This window comes from Anomaloglossus baeobatrachus, chromosome 5, assembly GCF_048569485.1.
Source record: "Anomaloglossus baeobatrachus isolate aAnoBae1 chromosome 5, aAnoBae1.hap1, whole genome shotgun sequence".
NCBI classification, from domain to species: domain Eukaryota; kingdom Metazoa; phylum Chordata; class Amphibia; order Anura; family Aromobatidae; genus Anomaloglossus; species Anomaloglossus baeobatrachus.
Window position 1 is genome coordinate 257,843,313 of NC_134357.1, and position 20,066 is coordinate 257,863,378.

Sequence of the window (20,066 nt, forward strand, 5' to 3'; positions counted from 1 at the left end):
TATAAAATAGTAGATTCTGAATTTAAACAACTGTCCATCAGAGGGACTCTCCACAAACTACTCAGCTACAAAAATTTGCTTCCAGAAATTGTAAGTCTACTTCTTTGCGATCTCGACAGCAAGTCAATCTAGAGTACTAAGAACATCTATGATGCCATAAATGATGATACTAAATTACACAATACTAGTTTTATGCTGAAATGGGAGAAGGATCTTAAGAAAAGCTTTACTGAAGACAATTGGCGATCTAGCCTTAAAGCGACATACTCTTCTACTCTTTCAGCAACTCTACATGAATCTTTTTATAAGATTTTGACAAAATGGCATTATGCGCCACTGAGATTAAGTAAATTTGACACAAAACACTCTGATCTGTGCTGGCGAGACTGCAATGAAAAAGGTACCTTGCTCCATATTATGTGGGAATGTCCAAAATAAGAACAATCTGGAAGGAAGTAACTGATTTGATATCATGTATTACCAAATCTAAATTAGTAATCTCTCCACAAATGGCTCTATTATCTTTAGACCTCAAAAATATAAATCTATTACATAAATCAATTAGGATTCATATATTCCTAACCACTAAACAACTGATCTTGGCCAACTGGAAAACCAGAAATGTTCCAACAATATCTGACGTTATCCATTCAGTATTAACTCATCACGATTATGAAAAAACACATGCCATATATAATAACCTCTTCCACTCCTATTATAAAAGATGGAGCACTTGGAGATCTTTTATCAACCAAAACTAATTACCTCATGTATTCCTGATTTATTGATATAAATTCACTTAACTCTACTCTAACAGGTCTTCGATGTTACAAACGATTAATCACCTTCCCTTTCCCTTCTTTTTTCTCCCTTTTCTAATTTCCTTGCCCCTCTTCTCTCCCATTAAAGTTTGTTGTTGTTTTTTTTTCTCATTGTTTTGTTTTGTTTTCACACTTATGAACTCTTCTGTTTTCAAATACTGTGAGTTATTACTAAGCTATTACTAATATAGCCATATTTGTTTCATAATTTTATACATATTTTGATCAAGATGGTTCTCCTTCTACCCTTCTCTTCCCATCCCATTTTACCTCCCTTAAGCGGGCTTTACACACTGCGATATCGGTCCCGATATCGCTAGTGTGGGTACCCGCCCCCATCTGTTGCGCGACACGGGCAAATCGTTGCCCGTGCCGCACAACGTCGCCCAGACCCGTCACACATACTTACCTGCCCGGCGACGTCGCTGTGACCGGCGAACCGCCTCCTTTCTAAGGGGGTGGTCCGTGCGATGTCACAGCGACGTCACTGAGCGGCCGCCCAATAGCAGCGGAGGGGCGGAGCTGAGCGGGACGTAACATCCCGCCCACCTCCTTCTTTCCGCATAGCGGCCGGGAGGCAGGTAAGGAGAGCTTCCTCGTTCCTGCGGTGTCACATGGAGCGATGTGTGCTGCCGCAGGAACGAGGAACAACCTTGTTACTGCTGCAGTAACGATTTTTGAGAATGGAGCCCCATGTCACCGATGAGCGATTTTGCAAGTTTTTGCAACGATGCAAAATCGCTCATCGGTGTCACACGCAACGGCATCGCTAATGCGGCTGGATGTGCGTCACCAATTCCGTGACCCCAACGAGTTCGCATTAGCAATGTCATAGTGTGTAAAGCCCCCTTTATTCCTCTATTACCCCCAATAAGTTGCTCTCTTTCCCTAATACTTTCCTTGTCCCCCAATCTTCCATATGCCACCCCTCCACACACAATTTGTTAATTAGCATAGTTACTTCTAATGCTTTGTTATTATTATCATTATATACACAAAATGCACAAGCTTTTGTTACAACTTGTTCACTTTCAAAGACCAAAATAACGTTTGAAAACAGAGACAAGAAGTCTGACACATAGTCAACAGCTGGAGAGGATGATACAGGAGCATCTCCAAATGAACATCGATGCCATGACTTTGCAACTGGAGCCTTGCTCATTTTGGGCTTCAAATCTTGAAAAATGGCCTGAGCTCTCCACTTACGCCTTGGAGATCTTGTCGTGCCCAGCTGCCAGCGTTGTCTCAGAACGTGTCTTCAGTGCTGCTGGGTGTGTGCTGACAGATAAGCGCACGCGTCTGTCCAGTGACAATGTGGACAGACTAACGTTCATCAAGATGAACAAGTCATGGATCCGCAAGGACTTTACTACCCCTGTGTCATCCTGGGGAGAGTTAAGGCTTGTGGATTTGGAATGTGCTTGATGCAAATGTACCTGTCAAGTTTGCAACTGGGACACAAGTGATGCCACTGAAGGGGTTAGTGTCTGTGTGGCCCAATTTTTGGAAAAAAGGGCGACTCTGCTTGGAGTCCCCCTGCTGTGTTTTTAAAAACGAGCCAAGATGAACAAGTCATGGTTCAGCAAAGACTTTGCTACCTACCCCGGTGTCATCCTGGGGACAGTTAAGGCTGGCGTATTTTGGAATGTGCTTGATGCAAATCTACTTGTGAAGTTTACAACAGGGGCACAAGTGCTGCCACTGAAGTGGTGTCTGTGTGGCCCAATTTTTGGAATAAAAAGGGAGACTCTGCTTGGAGTCCGCTTGCTGTGTTTTACATGATTTTAGAAGGGCGTGCCATGCCTATATCTGTGCCTCGTCCTCTTTTTCCTTGTCCAGCTGTTTTGTTTTCGCAGGAGTATATGTCCTTGTCACTTTCCCATGTGTTTGTGTTGCCTTGGGAGTTGTTTGTCACCTTTTGGACACCTTTGAGGGTGTTTTCCAGGTGTTTTTAGGTGTTTGTGATTGCCTCCCATTGTTTCCTATGGGGTTCGAGAGGTTCGTCGAATGGTTCGTCGAATGGGGCACCGTTCGACGAACTGAATTCGAACTCTAGGGGGGTGGCTCATCTCTAGTTAACACGTGCACATCGCCCAGGACCAGTAGTCATGTGCAAAATTGCTAGATACAAAATCTTAGCTACAGACAGATTTTTTGCTGAAAAAAAAATCCCTTGGGCGAGGTCATACGAGGGACAGACAATATATTGTGTTGAGAATGGTTTATATCACAGTCACCATTGTCAGTAGAAAATAGTGGTGAAAACACAGTGGTAAAAGACAGTGGTCCTAAATAGCACTGTGATTAAACTCAAATAAGGATAATTCAATATGCATAAGGCTAAGTTCACACTTCCGTTGTTTTGCATCAGTCACAATCCGTAGCCTTGAGGAATTACGGTATCCTGCAAAATATTTTGCAGGAATCCTGTTTTTCCCCATAGGCTTCTATTAGTGACGGATTGTGACTGATGATGCTGCGTTGCATCCGCTGCGTCTCGGTCAGTCGTTTTTTAACTGACCGCCGGGCGGGAGCAACGCAGCATGTAACGTTTTTTGAGCAGCGCGATCCGTAGGATTTCGCTGCGCATGCGCTCTCTGGTTCCCCACCCCCATAACCAGGATAAACATCGGGTAACCAAGCAATGCGCTTTGGTTAGTTACCCGGTATTTACAGTGGTTACGGGTGCAGGGAGGCCACGCTAAGCTGGTATCCAAGATAAATATCGGGTAACCAAGCAAAAATTGCTTTGCTTTTAGTTACCCGATATTTACCCTGGACACAGTATGCAAGGAGGCCGACACTTCACCACTCGGCTCCGCCCCCTCCCTCACTCCGAATGTGTACACTCACACACACACACACTCACACTCACACACACACACTCACTTGTCCCCAGCCCTGCAATCCCCGTGGCACTGATGTCCTCAGCTCCACGGCTCCGCCCCCTCCCGCATTCCGCATGTACACACGCATGTAGACACACACACACACACACTCTCTCACCTGTCCCCAGCCATGTAGACGGCGGCACTGACGTCCTCAGCTCCGCCCCCCGAACTCCGCCCCCCGCACACAACGGAGTCCGACAAAGAAATTCTTTTCTTTGTCACCGTTGTCATCCGTTGTACAATGCATTAGTCACATGCGTCAAGCAACGCATGTGACTGATGCAAAACAACGGAAGTGTAAACTTAGCCTAACAAGCTCAACAAATAGCACAATATATGTAGAACAGCATACAATTTTCTCATAACCAATACCAAAACATTAACTGGCAGAAAAAGGAAAGATCTCACCCATTTAGTTGATATTTACTGCCCATCACAGCATTCCTTGTTGACAGTCGGAGTCAGTGGAGGCTGGAAATCCAGCATGGAATAAGCTCACCCAAACCCCCAGTAACTCCCGTCCTAGGAGAAACCAAAACATATGTACAAGAGGCACCCTTTCTGCCACCTATAACCTGGTGTCCCTGGGAGGTATGTTGCCGGTTACTATGACGACTGGGTCTCTGCCTCCTCTGCCGCAAATCCTTCCTGCAACCTTTCTGTGAGGTAAATCCGGAGAGATGACGATAAATCATGATATTCAAGTATGTCAGGAAGCCCTCTCCTGGTGTCAACCCCCCTTTCCTTCACACAACTGGTTTAGCAACAAACTCCATGGCCATGTCCTGTGATATGGAAATGAGGTGGCTTTAGGACAAAGGACACAGGATGACTCCCTGCCGTCACCCTGTAACAAGAGTTGTATCTCATTAGCAAGGCTATGGAACTAGCAGACAGAACGACTCCAGTAAAAAATGGTTCATATCTCGCAAGCCATATTTCCGATAAATATGGCAACCATAAAAATGGTGTCTCCGCATGTGGACGATGCCGGCACCCCCTTTTTATGGGAGCAGGACATTGGGAAATGCCCCAGGCGTGATATCAGCCAATGGGGAACTGGCAGACAGGTCATGAGTCCCCTCGTTCTGTAGCTAAATTCATAACTGTCACAATGAGAGCATTGGCGTCCGCCTACGACGCTCCCAGGCAAAGTTATGGCCAATATCCCCTTTGCTGGATAATTCTGATCCATGCAGGGGGAGTGGCAGTGCTTCCCTGTGAGGTCACTAAGGTAGGAGGGGACCTGGATCTGCCCAGGTTGATAACCCTACTTCGGCCATTTTCCAGGGTTCTTCTGCTCGGGGGCCTGGTTGGGAAAGACCTGGAGAGGGAGTTCCTGGAAACCTGGTCTACAGCGCCCCCCTGTGGCCAGACACACAAGGTAACTGATGTAATTGTATACCTGTTTGTAACCCATGCTTTATCTGTAACTGTACTCTGACATAACTGTATATTCTGTAGATTCCCTATTGTATATATTGTAGTTTCTAGTGTGCTTTAGGCTGATTAAATTATATAATTAATCTTGGGCTGTTCTGTTATCTCGATCTTGAATCCCACGTCTGTGTGTTCGGCTAATAGTTACCGTGAAGCGGTTGGTGGCAGCGAGTTGTGCCAAGGATTATTGTGGGGAGGCCAGTGAGATTCGGGAAGATATTATATATTCCGCCCGCGGAGGTCGGGGGAATATATACCTTACTCTCACCGGGGACCCTTCAATAATCGGCATAAGTAGTATAGCGGCCTCCTTGCTTATTGTCGGGCAATTCCATAATTGGCCTGACTATAAGAGGGGCGCTAGAGAGCGCGTCACGTGCTCTGTCTGTCGGTCGGGAGGTATAAAGGAGGGGTGACCCCCACTTGTTACCCCCCGATTGTGACGTACTGGTAGCCAGCGCGGGGGATTTCTGAGTGACCCCCCGGTGGTTTGTGACATATTGGTGGCAAGCGGTGGGATCGAGATAATAGTGTGTGTGAGTGTGAGACCCATACTCCCAGACACTAAAGACTGCCTGCAGCAGCTGTGGCTGCTGGGGTCTTCAGACTAGCTCAACACTAGAGTGTCAGAGTGCAGATACTGTAAGGTGTGTGGAGGCATCAGGTGTCAGTTCTGTGTCAGTGACCAAAGGTCTGCAAGAATGGCTGATGGCACCAGGAGCAGAGCTATGCAACTGGCCAATGCTAAAGCAGGAGCCGAAGAGAGGGAGGACGGTGCTGTGGACAGTAATGAGGAGGTTGCCCACGAGTCCTCCAGGAGCTCGACGCCAGAAAACAGCTCTGCAGAGGACATTGCACAACCGGGCACTGCTGGACAAGATGAGGAGCAGCTCGCCCAAGGGTCCTCAACGAGCCAGACGCCAGCCCTCCGCTCTGCAATGGACAGTGAAGCACCAGGCTCCGCAGCGGGCCGCAGATCACCACGTGCCATTCCACCGAGCCTGGGAGGCTCGGATAGCCTTCTTCAAATGGCTATGGCCCTACGCCAGGCTGGAGACCGGGAGGGCTACAAGGAACTCATGGCCGAGCGTGAGCGGCAAGCAGCGCGTGAAGAGCGCCAGGCAGAGCGTAACTACCAGCTGCAGCTAGCTCAGCTCCGGCCCTCATCAGCCACCCGTGACCTTCCAGACACCAAACTTCCAAAGGTCCGTGTTGAGGACTTCCCAGTGCTGGAGAAGGATGGAGACTTGGACTCTTTCTTGACTGCTTTTGAACGGACTTGCTTGCAGCATCATCTGAACAAGGACCAGTGGGCCAAATACCTGACCCCCCGTTTAAGGGGTAAGGCCCTGGATATCCTTGGGGACTTGCCTGCTGAGGCAGATCAGGGCTACGACACCATCAAGCGGGCCCTGATCCAACAATACAACCTCACCCCGGAGTCCTACCGCAAGAAGTTCCGGACGCTGCAGAAGGGACCAAAGGACTCCTGGGCTGACCACCGGCGGGCACTTGCCCGAGCTGCCGACCACTGGACCCAAGGCCTGCAGCTTTCCACCGGACCGGAGATCCTGGACTTGGTCATCACGGAGCAACTCTTGTGGAACTGCCCTGAGGATCTCCGCCAGTTCATCCGAGACCAGAAGCCAAAGGGGTCCACGGCTACAGCTGCCCTTGCCGATGACTACACCAACAACCGGGCCCCTGAGGCCAGGAGAGCGGCCACCAGCAGCACCTGGAGAGGGGGTAAGATGAATTCTGCGACTGCCCCACCTGCCCCTAGACTGCAGGGGGTGTCCCCCTCAACTCCCCTCTCCAGGCCCGTGGCGGAACCAAGACGGTGCCACCAGTGCAACCTACCTGGACACTTCAAGGCCATGTGCCCTCAGCGTCCCAAGGCCCCGGCTCCGTCCCCGTCCCAAGGGCCGCCCAAGGTGTATTGTGTGGGTGGGGGTGGTGGTAGGTCCCTGGACAGCTTCCAACCTGTCACCGTCGGCCGGTCTGTGACCATAGGACTGCGAGACAGCGCCTCGGAGGTGACTCTGGTGCGGCCTGAGATGGTGTCCCCCCAAGACTTGATCCCTGGAAAAACCCTCGCTGTCTCCGGGATTGGAGGCACTGACCCGGCGCTGCCTGTTGCTGACATTTATGTGGACTGGGGCGCAGGGCGGGGGGTGAGGGAGGTGGGGGTAACTGATCGGATCCCCGCAAACGTGCTACTTGGGACAGATTTGGGGCAGATAACCTCCCAGTTTGGGCCCCAACCAAGGGCTGAACCTTCAGCCAGTGCTGACATGACTCCTGACAATGTTAGTGTGTTATCTATGAATGATGTAAGGGAGGAGGGAGTGAACTCTGATATTTCTGCTTGCACAGACACCATAGACACACACGCAGCTGCAGCTGTGACAGGGGAGGGGGTCAGAGAAAGGTGTGACAATGCCTCTACAAGTAACCAGCCTGTGAGCTGGGATCTGCTGCCCTCTGCAGGGATAAGCAGAGAGCAGGGTGCTGCAGGGGGAGGACCAGTGTGTGGGGTGGGGGCTACCACAGCAAATGTGGGGTCCCCAGAGATTTCACAGCGGGGTTCTGTTGCTGCAGGGGGGGAACAGGCAGGTGAGATTGGGGCCGGTCCAGGAGCGGAAGTGCTCCCAGGTAAGATCTCGGTGCAGGGTTCCCCCACAATCGGGGTGTCAGGAAGCCAGGTAGGTCTGCCTGAACCGGCGACTTGGTCAGGAACGGAGGAGGAGCAGGCACGACCCACGGTCGCAGCGGCTGTGGCCGCTGTCACCCGCAGTGGGAGTGCTGGAAGCCAAGGGGCCTCCCGGAGGTCCGATAGCTCTTCCCCTTCTGACCAAGTGGCAGCCGAGTCAGGTGGAGGCCAGGACACAGGTCCCGGGGTACTGACCGAAGATGTGACAGTCTCGTCGATTCTGGCCACATCTAGTCAGGAGTTTCAGGCAGCGTTAGAAGCTGACGACAGCCTGAAAGCTCTAAAGGAGCAGGCGGCACAGCCTCCCTCGGACTCGGACCCGGAGCGAGTGGTCTGGGACCAAGGACGGCTGTACCGGGCCACGGTCCAGCAGGGTTCACCGGAGGCGTGGCCCAGGGACCGACAGTTGGTGGTACCCTATCCGTTCCGGACGGAGTTGTTGCGGATCGCACATGAGATTCCGATGGCCGGACACCTAGGGATCGCTAAGACCAAGGCCAGGTTAAACCAGCATTTCTACTGGCCAAAAATGGGGGCCGATGTGGCTGCCTACTGCCGTTCGTGTGAAACCTGTCAGAGAGTGGGGAAGGCGGGGCCACGCCCCAAAGCCCCACTAGTATCTCTGCCAATCATCGATGAGCCTTTCAGGAGGGTGGCTGTGGATCTGGTCGGCCCGCTGGCCATCCCCAGCAGCTCCGGGAAACGCTTCATACTGACGGTAGTGGACTATGCCACCCGGTACCCAGAAGCAGTGGCCTTGTCGTCCATTCGGGCTGACAAGGTGGCCACCGCATTGCTGGAGATTTTCTCCCGAGTGGGTTTTCCCCAGGAAATGCTCACTGACCGGGGGACCCAATTCATGTCCCAGCTGATGGAGGCCCTCTGTAAGCAAGTCCAGGTGCGACATCTGGTGGCCAGCCCGTACCATCCACAGACTAATGGCCTGTGCGAGCGGTTCAATGGCACCTTAAAGCAGATGCTTAAGATGTTGGTCGACTCCCATGGGCGTGACTGGGAGCGGTATCTCCCACACCTGTTATTTGCTTACCGGGAGGTTCCACAGGCCTCAACAGGATTCTCACCGTTTGAGCTCCTGTACGGGCGACGTGTGCGGGGCCCCCTGGCTCTGGTGAAAGAGGCTTGGGAAGGGGATTTGGCCACCCCTGGAGTGTCGGTTATCGAGTATGTCATGCGCTTCCGGGACAAAATGCAGGCCTTGACGCAACTGGTACACGACAATATGGCTCAAGCCCAGGCCGATCAGAAGCGTTGGTACGACCAGAACGCTTGTGAGAGGACCTACCAAGTGGGTCAAGAGGTGTGGGTACTGGTCCCCGTACCACAGGACAAGCTTCAGGCAGCCTGGGAAGGCCCATACCTCGTGTACCAGCAGCTCAACCCTGTGACGTACCTGGTCACCCTGGACCCTGCCCGTGGAAGGCGGAAGCCCTTCCATGTGAACATGATGAAGGCACATCATGAGCGGGAGGCATGTGCGCTCCCCGTGTGCAACCTGCCCGAGGAGGGAGAAGCGGAAACCCTCTTGGATATGCTAGCCCAGGTTAGGGCAGGCGGATCCATTGAGGATGTGGAGGTTGGCCACCAGCTCTTGGAGGACCAACGGTCCCAGCTGTGGGCCACCCTACACCCCTTCCGGGGGTTGTTTACCAACCAGCCCGGAAGGACTGACTTGGCTGTCCATCACGTGGACACTGGGGATCATCCCCCGATCCGGCGTTCAGCATATCGGGTCTCCCTGGAGGTGCAGCAACACATGCGCCAGGAGATTGACGAGATGCTGGAGCTGGGGGTGATCCAGGCATCCAACAGCGCTTGGGCCTCGCCTGTAGTCCTCGTCCCTAAGAAGGACCGAACCACTCGGTTCTGCGTGGACTACAGGGGGCTCAATGCGGTCACGGTCGCCGATGCGTACCCAATGCCACGCATCGATGACCTGCTCGATCAGTTGGCCGGGGCTCAGTACCTGACCATCATGGATCTGAGCCGGGGATATTGGCAGATCCCCCTGACTCGCAAGGCCAGGGAACGCTCTGCCTTTATTACCCCATTTGGACTGTACGAGTCCACGGTGATGCCATTCGGGATGAGGAATGCCCCTGCCACTTTCCAGCGGATGGTCAACACCCTGCTCAAGGGACTTGAAGGGTACGCGGCCGCGTACCTAGATGACATTGCCGTCTTCAGTCCCACCTGGGAGGACCACCTAGAGCATCTAGCACAGGTGCTCAGGCGGATCCACCGGGCAGGTTTGACCATCAAGCCGGGAAAGTGTCAGCTGGCCATGAGCGAGGTCCAGTACCTCGGTCACCGGGTAGGTGGGGGAACGCTGAAGCCCGAGCCTGAGAAAGTGGAGGCCATCGCATCCTGGCCCACCCCCAGGACCAAGAAGCAGGTGATGTCCTTCTTGGGGACCGCTGGGTACTATAGGAGGTTTGTTCCATGCTATAGTAGCCTGGCAAAGCCCTTGACGGACCTCACCAAGAAGAAGCTGCCCTCTGCAGTCGATTGGACAGTGGACTGCGAGACAGCCTTCCGGGCCCTAAAGGACGCCCTGTCCAGCCCGCCCGTGCTACAGGCAGCCGACTTCACGCGGCCGTTTGTAGTACAGACCGACGCCAGTGACTTCGGCCTCGGTGCGGTGCTCAGCCAGGTGGACTCTGCGAGCCAAGAGCACCCAGTCTTGTACCTGAGCAGGAAGCTGTTACCAAGGGAAGTGGCCTATTCTACAATGGAGAAGGAGTGCCTGGCCATAGTGTGGGCCCTGCAGCGTCTGCAACCCTATCTATACGGGCGCCACTTCATCGTGGAGACGGACCACAATCCCCTCAGCTGGTTGCACACCGTCTCTGGGACGAATGGGCGATTGTTGCGATGGAGCCTTGCGCTCCAGCAATACAACTTCACCATTCGCCACAAAAGGGGCCGTGACCACGGTAATGCAGACGGGCTGTCCCGACAAGGAGAGGTCGCGGACGGGCGCACGGGGGAACACCGGAGTGTGCTGCCCCCTAGCGCCCTCAAAAGGGGGGAGGTGTGAGGTAAATCCGGAGAGATGACGATAAATCATGATATTCAAGTATGTCAGGAAGCCCTCTCCTGGTGTCAACCCCCCTTTCCTTCACACAACTGGTTTAGCAACAAACTCCATGGCCATGTCCTGTGATATGGAAATGAGGTGGCTTTAGGACAAAGGACACAGGATGACTCCCTGCCGTCACCCTGTAACAAGAGTTGTATCTCATTAGCAAGGCTATGGAACTAGCAGACAGAACGACTCCAGTAAAAAATGGTTCATATCTCGCAAGCCATATTTCCGATAAATATGGCAACCATAAAAATGGTGTCTCCGCATGTGGACGATGCCGGCACCCCCTTTTTATGGGAGCAGGACATTGGGAAATGCCCCAGGCGTGATATCAGCCAATGGGGAACTGGCAGACAGGTCATGAGTCCCCTCGTTCTGTAGCTAAATTCATAACTGTCACAATGAGAGCATTGGCGTCCGCCTACGACGCTCCCAGGCAAAGTTATGGCCAATATCCCCTTTGCTGGATAATTCTGATCCATGCAGGGGGAGTGGCAGTGCTTCCCTGTGAGGTCACTAAGGTAGGAGGGGACCTGGATCTGCCCAGGTTGATAACCCTACTTCGGCCATTTTCCAGGGTTCTTCTGCTCGGGGGCCTGGTTGGGAAAGACCTGGAGAGGGAGTTCCTGGAAACCTGGTCTACAGCGCCCCCCTGTGGCCAGACACACAAGGTAACTGATGTAATTGTATACCTGTTTGTAACCCATGCTTTATCTGTAACTGTACTCTGACATAACTGTATATTCTGTAGATTCCCTATTGTATATATTGTAGTTTCTAGTGTGCTTTAGGCTGATTAAATTATATAATTAATCTTGGGCTGTTCTGTTATCTCGATCTTGAATCCCACGTCTGTGTGTTCGGCTAATAGTTACCGTGAAGCGGTTGGTGGCAGCGAGTTGTGCCAAGGATTATTGTGGGGAGGCCAGTGAGATTCGGGAAGATATTATATATTCCGCCCGCGGAGGTCGGGGGAATATATACCTTACTCTCACCGGGGACCCTTCAATAATCGGCATAAGTAGTATAGCCTCCTTGCTTATTGTCGGGCAATTCCATAATTGGCCTGACTATAAGAGGGGCGCTAGAGAGCGCGTCACGTGCTCTGTCTGTCGGTCGGGAGGTATAAAGGAGGGGTGACCCCCACTTGTTACCCCCCGATTGTGACGTACTGGTAGCCAGCGCGGGGGATTTCTGAGTGACCCCCCGGTGGTTTGTGACACTTTCCTCTCCCAAAACTTTGTTCTGCAGCAAAATCTTTCGAAGAGGACTTTTGTTTTTCAACACAGGTCCACTTCGAAAAGGCTTTGCTGCAGTATTAGTCTGGTAGTGTGCACAAATGGTGCAACTATTTACAAGGCAAATTTTTGCTACTATCAGTCCAGCAGCTGGTGGTCCATTTTTTATCAAAACCAACATTATGCAAAACCAGGTTAAAAAAACAAAAAAGAAAAAACCGAACTAGAAGGTCACTTAATATATCTTTATTAATATAAAAAAATTGTATACATGAATAAAAAACACAGGGCTGTTGACTGGAAAAACGGCGTCAAAAACCTACATATCATATAATAATAATAATAGTCATAGTCATAATCAGACAGTAGTACAATAGGGCAAAGGGTAGTGTAAGGGAATTCAGAGGCTATGCATAAATATAATGAATGAATAAATAAATAAATATAGACATAGCAAAAAGTATCAAGTGCTAAGGGTTATAGCAGCAATTATATCGCAGTATGGAAATACAATCAACAAAAATTACAGCTGCTAACACCCAACAGAATCATCATGCATGAATTCCACGAATCACTAAGCCGATGGCCTAAGGAATGCAGGTGAAATGTAGAGGGAGGAGGACGGCTCAATTAGTATTAGCCAGTAGGGAAGAAAAATATACTTTTGTTTAAGTAAAGTTAAGAAAGTGTCAGAATCGGCACAATAGAGGTGTCAGAATCAACAAGATAAAGCATTGGATAATGGTATAATCACCTATGGCCACAGAGCACAGCCTCCTCCAGGTATGCGACGCCTGCCCCGACGCGTGCACGTTTCGTAGCCCTGAGGAAGTCGCTACGAAACGTGCGCGCGTCGGGGCAGGCGTCGCATATCTGGAGGAGGCTATGCTCTGTGGCCATAGGTGATTATACCATTATCCAATGCTTTATCTTGTTGATTCTGACACCTCTATTGTGCCAATTCTGACACTTTCTTAACTTTACTTAAACTAAAGTATATTTTTCTTCCCTACTGGCTAATACTAATTGAGCCGTCCTCCTCCCTCTACATTTCACCTGCATTCCTTAGGCCATCGGCTTAGTGATTCGTGGAATTCATGCATGATGATTCTGTTGGGTGTTAGCAGCTGTAATTTTTGTTGATTGTATTTCCATACTGCGATATAATTGCTGCTATAACCCTTAGCACTTGATACTTTTTGCTATGTCTATATTTATTTATTTATTCATTCATTATATTTATGCATAGCCTCTGAATTCCCTTACACTACCCTTTGCCCTATTGTACTACTGTCTGATTATGACTATGACTATTATTATTATTATATGATATGTAGGTTTTTGACGCCGTTTTTCCAGTCAACAGCCCTGTGTTTTTTATTCATGTCTAGAATTTTTTTATATTAATATAGATATATTAAGTGACCTTCTAGTTCGTTTTTTTCTTTTTTGGTTCAGTATCTAATCCGAATGGTCCCATTGATCCTATATCCCCACATTTTGGTTATATATCATTGACCTTATATTTAATATATACTAGCAATTTAAATGTGGTACGGATTTTATCCTTTAATTATTGGTGTTCAAAACCAGGTTAAAGGATAATCAACATTTATCAAACATTATGTTAACTGGTGAAACACTCTGGTAGCAACAGGTTTCAGCTACCGGGAACTTGATAACAGGGAATCCGGTTCAGCCAGCGTCCTGGTTTGGGTGTGTGACGCCCTGGCGCCGCTGTACCGCCCCGCGCTCGGCTGCAGCCGAGCCGCTCGGATCCGGGCTTGTTGGTGGGTGGCTCGAGTGCCTCCGGCTCGGGGGTCACTTCGCTCTGAAAGGGGGCTGGTGCTACTTAGGGGGTAGGTAGGTGTACGGCCAGAGCCGTGTATGAGTTCGTGACGCCACCCACGGGACGTGATGAAGGTGCACCACCGCTGCAGCTATGAGGCACCCGGGGGAGATGGTGATGCAGCAAGATGTTAACCCCTCCGTGGGCAGGGATGATGGCCCCGGGGCCCGTTGGGGAGAATAGCCGGGCGGTGCAGGGCGGCGTGCTGCCAGATGGCACTGTTGTACTCACAGTTACTGACACACACATGTCTGTGGTAAGCAAAGTTGATGGTGGTCGGTGCCCGCAGATGGCTGCGTCTGGTCCCCCACCCGGTTTGGTGGTCTTTGCCTTTCTCCTGCACCGTGTTGTAAATGTATTGACTGCCTATGCTTCAGCAACGAGAGTCCGCTCCCCGGCTTTGTGTATGTCGGAAGAGTCCATTTGCCCACAGAAGCTGGCCCGTGGGATCTCTCTGCTTGTGCGGTGGCTTTCTATCCCCCTCGGTGGGCTGTTGTCTTCAGTCGGAACTTGTTTGGGAAAGGACCTATAGTCAAGACCGCAATCAGTAGATTTGACTCGGCCCAGTGGCTTCCGGACCTCGTTCAGGGTCTGAGTACCTCCCTTGTGCTCCGGTTTCCGAGTCGGTTCCCCGGGTCGGTACCGGCGGGCCACTATTCTGTCTCGGTCCACCACGGTTCCACCGAGCCGTCTTCCCGGCTCCTGCAGGTTAGGCCACGGTCTGCCTCCTAGCCAAGGTGTGCAGGCTACGACCCTCACACCTGTCAGTCTCCGCTGCAGACCTGTCACCACAGGCCTGCTGCACTTGAACTCCAAACTCCTCACTAAACTGACAACTGACAACTCACTAACTCATTTCCTGCCTCAGGCTCTCTGAACTCCTCGGAGTGCGTGGAAAACCGCCTGGCTCCGCCCCCTGGTGTGTCCATTAAGCTCTGCGGGAAGTGACTACGGTTTGTAATGTCGTTGGCTGCTGTTACCTTAGTGCCCCGCACAACACCTTCCCCCAATATCTGTGACTACCTGGCTAGTCCAGGGCGTCACACCGCCAGATGGTCACAGAGAAACAATACACCCGACACAACACCATCCCACATCAGGTACCATCTGCCACAAAATCCTAGCCACCCCCCTCAGGGTAAGAAGGACACACCAGTGGGCAGGACCAGGCTGATTGGGAGCACCCACCTAGGGGTCTTGAGGATCCGGGGGAGGGAACCAGTGAGTTGCGCTGCAGTTTAGTTTGAGTTGAGTTCGGAAAGAGTCAAGTGGAGGTGCAGTTTGGAGTTGAAGTCTGAGCCTAGTGAAGGGTAGCCAGGGTAGTGGCCCTGGTCTACTGGCTAGGTGGCAAGCAGTGGACCGTGTACAAAGGCGACAGGAGTCCGGTCGCCGAAAATCCAAAGTGGACCGGGGCAGGGATGGAGCCTGCCGGTACCGACAGTGGAGATCCGATCCGGAAACCGTGCACAGGCGGGGTACCTGGACCCTAGTTAGAAGACGGTTGCAAGCCCCTTCTCTAATTTACCAGGCCGAGGACAAGGTTCCATATGTTATTCCAAAGTGTAAAGCGGGCTTTACACGCTGCGACATCGCTAATGCGGAGTCGTCGGGGTCACGGAATTTGTGACGCACATCCGGCCGCATTAGCGATGTTGCTGCGTGTGACACCGATAAGCGATTTTGCATCGTTGCAAAAATGTGCAAAATCGCTAATCGGCGACATGGGGGTCCATTCTTAAAAATCGTTACTGCAGCAGTAACGAAGTTGTTCCTCGTTCCTGCGGCAGCACACATCGCTGCGTGTGACGCCGCAGGAACGAGGAAGCTCCCCTTACCTGCCTCCCGGCCACAATGCGGAAGGAAGGAGGTGGGCGGGATGTTACGTCCCGCTCAGCTCCGCCCCTCCGCTGCTATTGGGCGGCGGTTCAGTGACGCTTCAGTGACGTCGCTGTGACGCCGAACGGACCGCCCCCTTAGAAAGGAGGCGGTTCGACCGTCACAGCAACGTCGCCGGACAGGTAAGTATGTGTGACGGCTGTTGTGCGACACGGGCAGCGATTTGCCCATGTCGCTCAACAGATGGGGGCGGGTACCCACACTAGCGATATCGGGACCGATATCGCAGTGTGTAAAGTAGCCTTTAGCCCAGATGGAGTGAAACGGCAGCCCACCACGGGGGAGAGGGTATCCGCAAACACCCACTGAGATCCTAAGGGTCAGTTTTCGCGGACATGTCTCCCAACCAGAACATACCGGGAGCGGACTTTCCCGTTCCATACGAGGTCGTCCAGAGGAAAAGTACAGAGTGCCGGAGGAAGGGACATTGGTACTGCAGCCGGGTGTGGGAACCGAGTACACCCGGACGCCGCGGCCGGCCACTGACACCTTGGTTTACCAGCAGACTTGTGTGCAATTATTCAACTGTGAGTACACCAAAACCTTCCGGTCCGGCGTGCCACCTCCGGCAGCCATTATCTCCCGTGTCCTGGACACTGAGCCCCGGGGCATCCACCCCTACCCACAGAGGGGTTAAACAGCCAGCTGCCACTCCATCGCCCCTGGGTGCTCTCCAACAGCAGCGGTGGTACTCCATATTACCACACACCGTGGGTGGTGTCACAAAGAATCTATAACAATCCCCTGTACAAGTTACGTCCCCTTTTTATTTGAGTGTCTGTAGACCCCTCGAGCCATTGCGGATCCGGATCCGAGCAGCCCGGCTGCTGACGTGGGGGGCGGCACAGGTGCACTGATCCTTTGCACTTCTACTGCCACCTGGTGGTACTGTGGTGACTGGTGCTGGTGGGTAAGACTGTACCTGGGAACCGGTCCCGACTCCCTGGTTCTGGGCATCCACTGGGCACACACGGGTAAAGTGCCCTGGCTGATCACATTGATGGCAAATCGGTATCAGGACGTCGGTTGCGTTTGAAGCAAGCTTCTCACCCAAGGTGGACTCCTCCTCTCGCTCCAGCACCAGGATCTCAGCACTAAATGCATGGTGAGCAACGCACAGAAGCCATTCGCCCTTGTGCGCAGTACCCACGCTGCCTCCGGAGTGCTGGAAGCCAAGTCTGACTCCCCCGGTTCTGAGATAGCTCTCCGCAAGTAGAGCTAGGCTCCAGGGGAGAAGGTTGGTGGTTTAGGAGTTGCTGCCACTCGGTTTGTGCTGTTCCTTACCAATACGATATTCCCTTTGTTCCAGTGCTGGTGTAGTGAACTGGTGATATTTACCTCCATGCATCCTGTAGTCTGTAGTTGGTGGGTCCCCATAGCGTGGAGCGGATTTGAGATCCCCTCCTGTTGTCTGCGTCCTGGCCCGTACGGTAGGCAGCTTGAACCTCTCAAGGGTCTGACCTCTTTCACCGTTCCCAGGTTCCCTCTCTGCTGCTGTGCTCTGGACACCAATGTCAGTAAGGTCCTTAATGAACCCCTCACCGTTCAGGTATTTATCAGGCACGCCTGTAACGTCTTCCTGAATTTGGGCCCTGTGCCCCACCGGTGCTCAGTCCTGTGAGAACTCACACATACTCTCCCAGCGACTGTACTCCTTTTTTTTTTTTTTTTAACATATCATAACATAAACATGAGATAGACATTAATCACAATTGGGTCATAATAACATTGGACTGTACTCGTTTTTACCCACGATTGGATGTGTCCCAGCCTATAGGTGACCACCCGTCAAGTCCATCTCTAGCCCGTCACCTTGTCTGGGGAAAAGGGCGTGGTTTTGTGTGTGCTGTGTTGTTTTACCAGCACTGGTCTTCTAGTAATCCGGGGTTGAATGTAGTACCCTGTGGAACCTGACAGTCAGGGGCGCCACAATTATATAGGATTTTTTTATGTTAATAACCTCTATGGATTAGTTGTTTGACAGTTTATACATAATCTCCTACTACAATTAAGGTTGAAAACTGAATAACATATTGAGCTGCAAAATATTGTATTGGTGTTTTTTTGCATAACAAAATTATATTTGCGTGAGTTAATTTTATTTCATCACCACTTTTGTAGTTTTCAGAAAGATTACACTTTTAATTTGTGGGTCACAATAAAACTGGTATATAACATGATAGCTCTTATTGTTTTGTGCACTCAATTTTAGTGGAAAAAAGGAGGAGGATCCAGCTTCCGAATAGTTCTAACATTCTTTCAAACTTTATTTTCCAACGATAAAAATAGGGTACAGTACAGGTCAGGAAGCCCCAGCATGGCAACGCGTTTCGAACACAGCCTGCGTTCTTCGTCAAGCCCAAAGGCTGAGTTTGAAACGTGTTGCCACGCTGGGGCTTCCTGACCTGTACTGTACCCTATTTTTAACGTTGGAAATAAAGTTTGAAAGAATTTTATTACTATCCGGAAGCTGGATCCTCCTCCTTTTTTCCTCTTGAACTGCAGCACATTCAGAGTGCTTTGATCCGTGCATGCTGGACCTCCCAACAGATGAGCTGGATACCTCTGCTTTTTCCACTCAATTTTAGTACATTGTTCCCAGGTGGAAAATCCAGAAAGGGGGAAAAACAGACGTTAGGTGGCCAATGAGAAGTGTCTGTAATAAGAACCATACACACAAGTTTTCCAGACCGGGGAAAAACCTGCTAAGGTTACAGTCACAAAGTCAGTTCTGAGCAAGAAGCAGAACATTTTACTTCTTCACACAATTTTATAGTAGGAAACCTACTGTGAACAATGCCTGTATGGGTGTGATCCTTGTTTTGTGTGATCTATCCTTTAATAAATCATCACATTTTTAGAAATAAAAGTCAAAAATTCTAACGTGTATAAAATGTTCTAATTTTTTTCCCGTTTAGAATGTTGGTCCTGACTTGTTCTTCAAAGCTTGCCTCCCTCAGAAGACTGCTGACTAATAACCTTCCAGAGTCTTTAAAGGTAGGAGCTGAAATACAGAAATGTTTGTTTTACTTTTTGCATGCGTTTCAATAAGTATTACCGGTAGTTGCTCTTTTTGCTATATGTTCATGTTGTTTTTTATGTGCTTCTTCTCTGCATATTGCATGTTTTGGCAGGAAAAATGGAGCAGAATAAAAGCACATTTTTTTTGCATTTGTGCGTTTTTTCATATGCGTTTTTCCTGCTTTTTTAAGTCATGGCGATTGCAGGGTTCAGACGCTGTACCTCAGTGGTAGCCGCCGGGTCTCCACCTGATGTTACAGCCGGGACTCGGCTCTCACTGTTCGGAGTGGTGGCCGCACCGCTTCTGGTAGCTTAACCCTCTAAATTCTGTGATCAATGTGATTGCAGCATTTAGAAGGGAGGAAAAGGGATCGCTTATCTTTCCATGGTGATCGGGTCTCTGGAATGCGATCACAGGGACCCGATCGCTGCTATAGTAACCCTGGGTCGTCACCATGATGACCCCGGGTTACTGAGCTACGGAGAGCCTCACATACCATGCTGTATGTAGAAACAATTGATATGCTACTTCTTTTTTCAATAACAAAATCTGCAAGGAATAAAGAAGCAACATGGCACAGCAAGTCACAATTCTCATAAACTTTGCTGGGATGCTTTTTCCTTGCTATTATTTATTATAAGAAGCAAGGAAAGTACCATGAAAAAAAATGCAACCCCCCCCCCACAACATGTGCTTGTAGCCTTAATAGTTTTTTTTTTTACCATATCAATAGAGTACATCATAATCCTCTGATGGGAACCCCATCATTCAGAAAAAGAGGGATCCAAAATTCTTGGTAGAAAGATTGCTGCACATACTTGGTTCTTCTTCATTGTCTTGGATGGAGATACAGAAATAGCTGAGTGAGCAAGACCATCTTCTATGGCGAGAATGAGGATCTTCCGAGGTGTTAGACATTCACTACTGAGCTCATTATGGCATATGCAACCAAACGGATATACTGTTATGCCTTGAACAGGGTCTGATTGGGAGCACGAACTTTGACTTCTTAATTCAGTGATTTATTAATCCTTATTTCTTGTCCTGCTCCCTCTGCATCAAGCAGGGAAACAACTAATTTGGACAGCAC

At 50.5% G+C, this 20,066-nt stretch overlaps 1 protein-coding gene across 2 annotated transcripts in view; it reads left to right on the forward strand.

Moving 5' to 3' along the window:
* Positions 1-20,066, forward strand: part of LOC142309939 (glycine N-acyltransferase-like) — a 177,030-nt gene that overhangs the window by 49,757 nt on the left and 107,207 nt on the right. For both annotated transcript variants that reach the window (XM_075347411.1, XM_075347409.1), the window contains exon 2: positions 18,873-18,951. In XM_075347411.1, the coding sequence (XP_075203526.1) occupies positions 18,874-18,951 (78 nt within the window). In that variant the 5' untranslated portion in view covers position 18,873. The remainder of the gene's footprint in view (positions 1-18,872; positions 18,952-20,066) is intronic.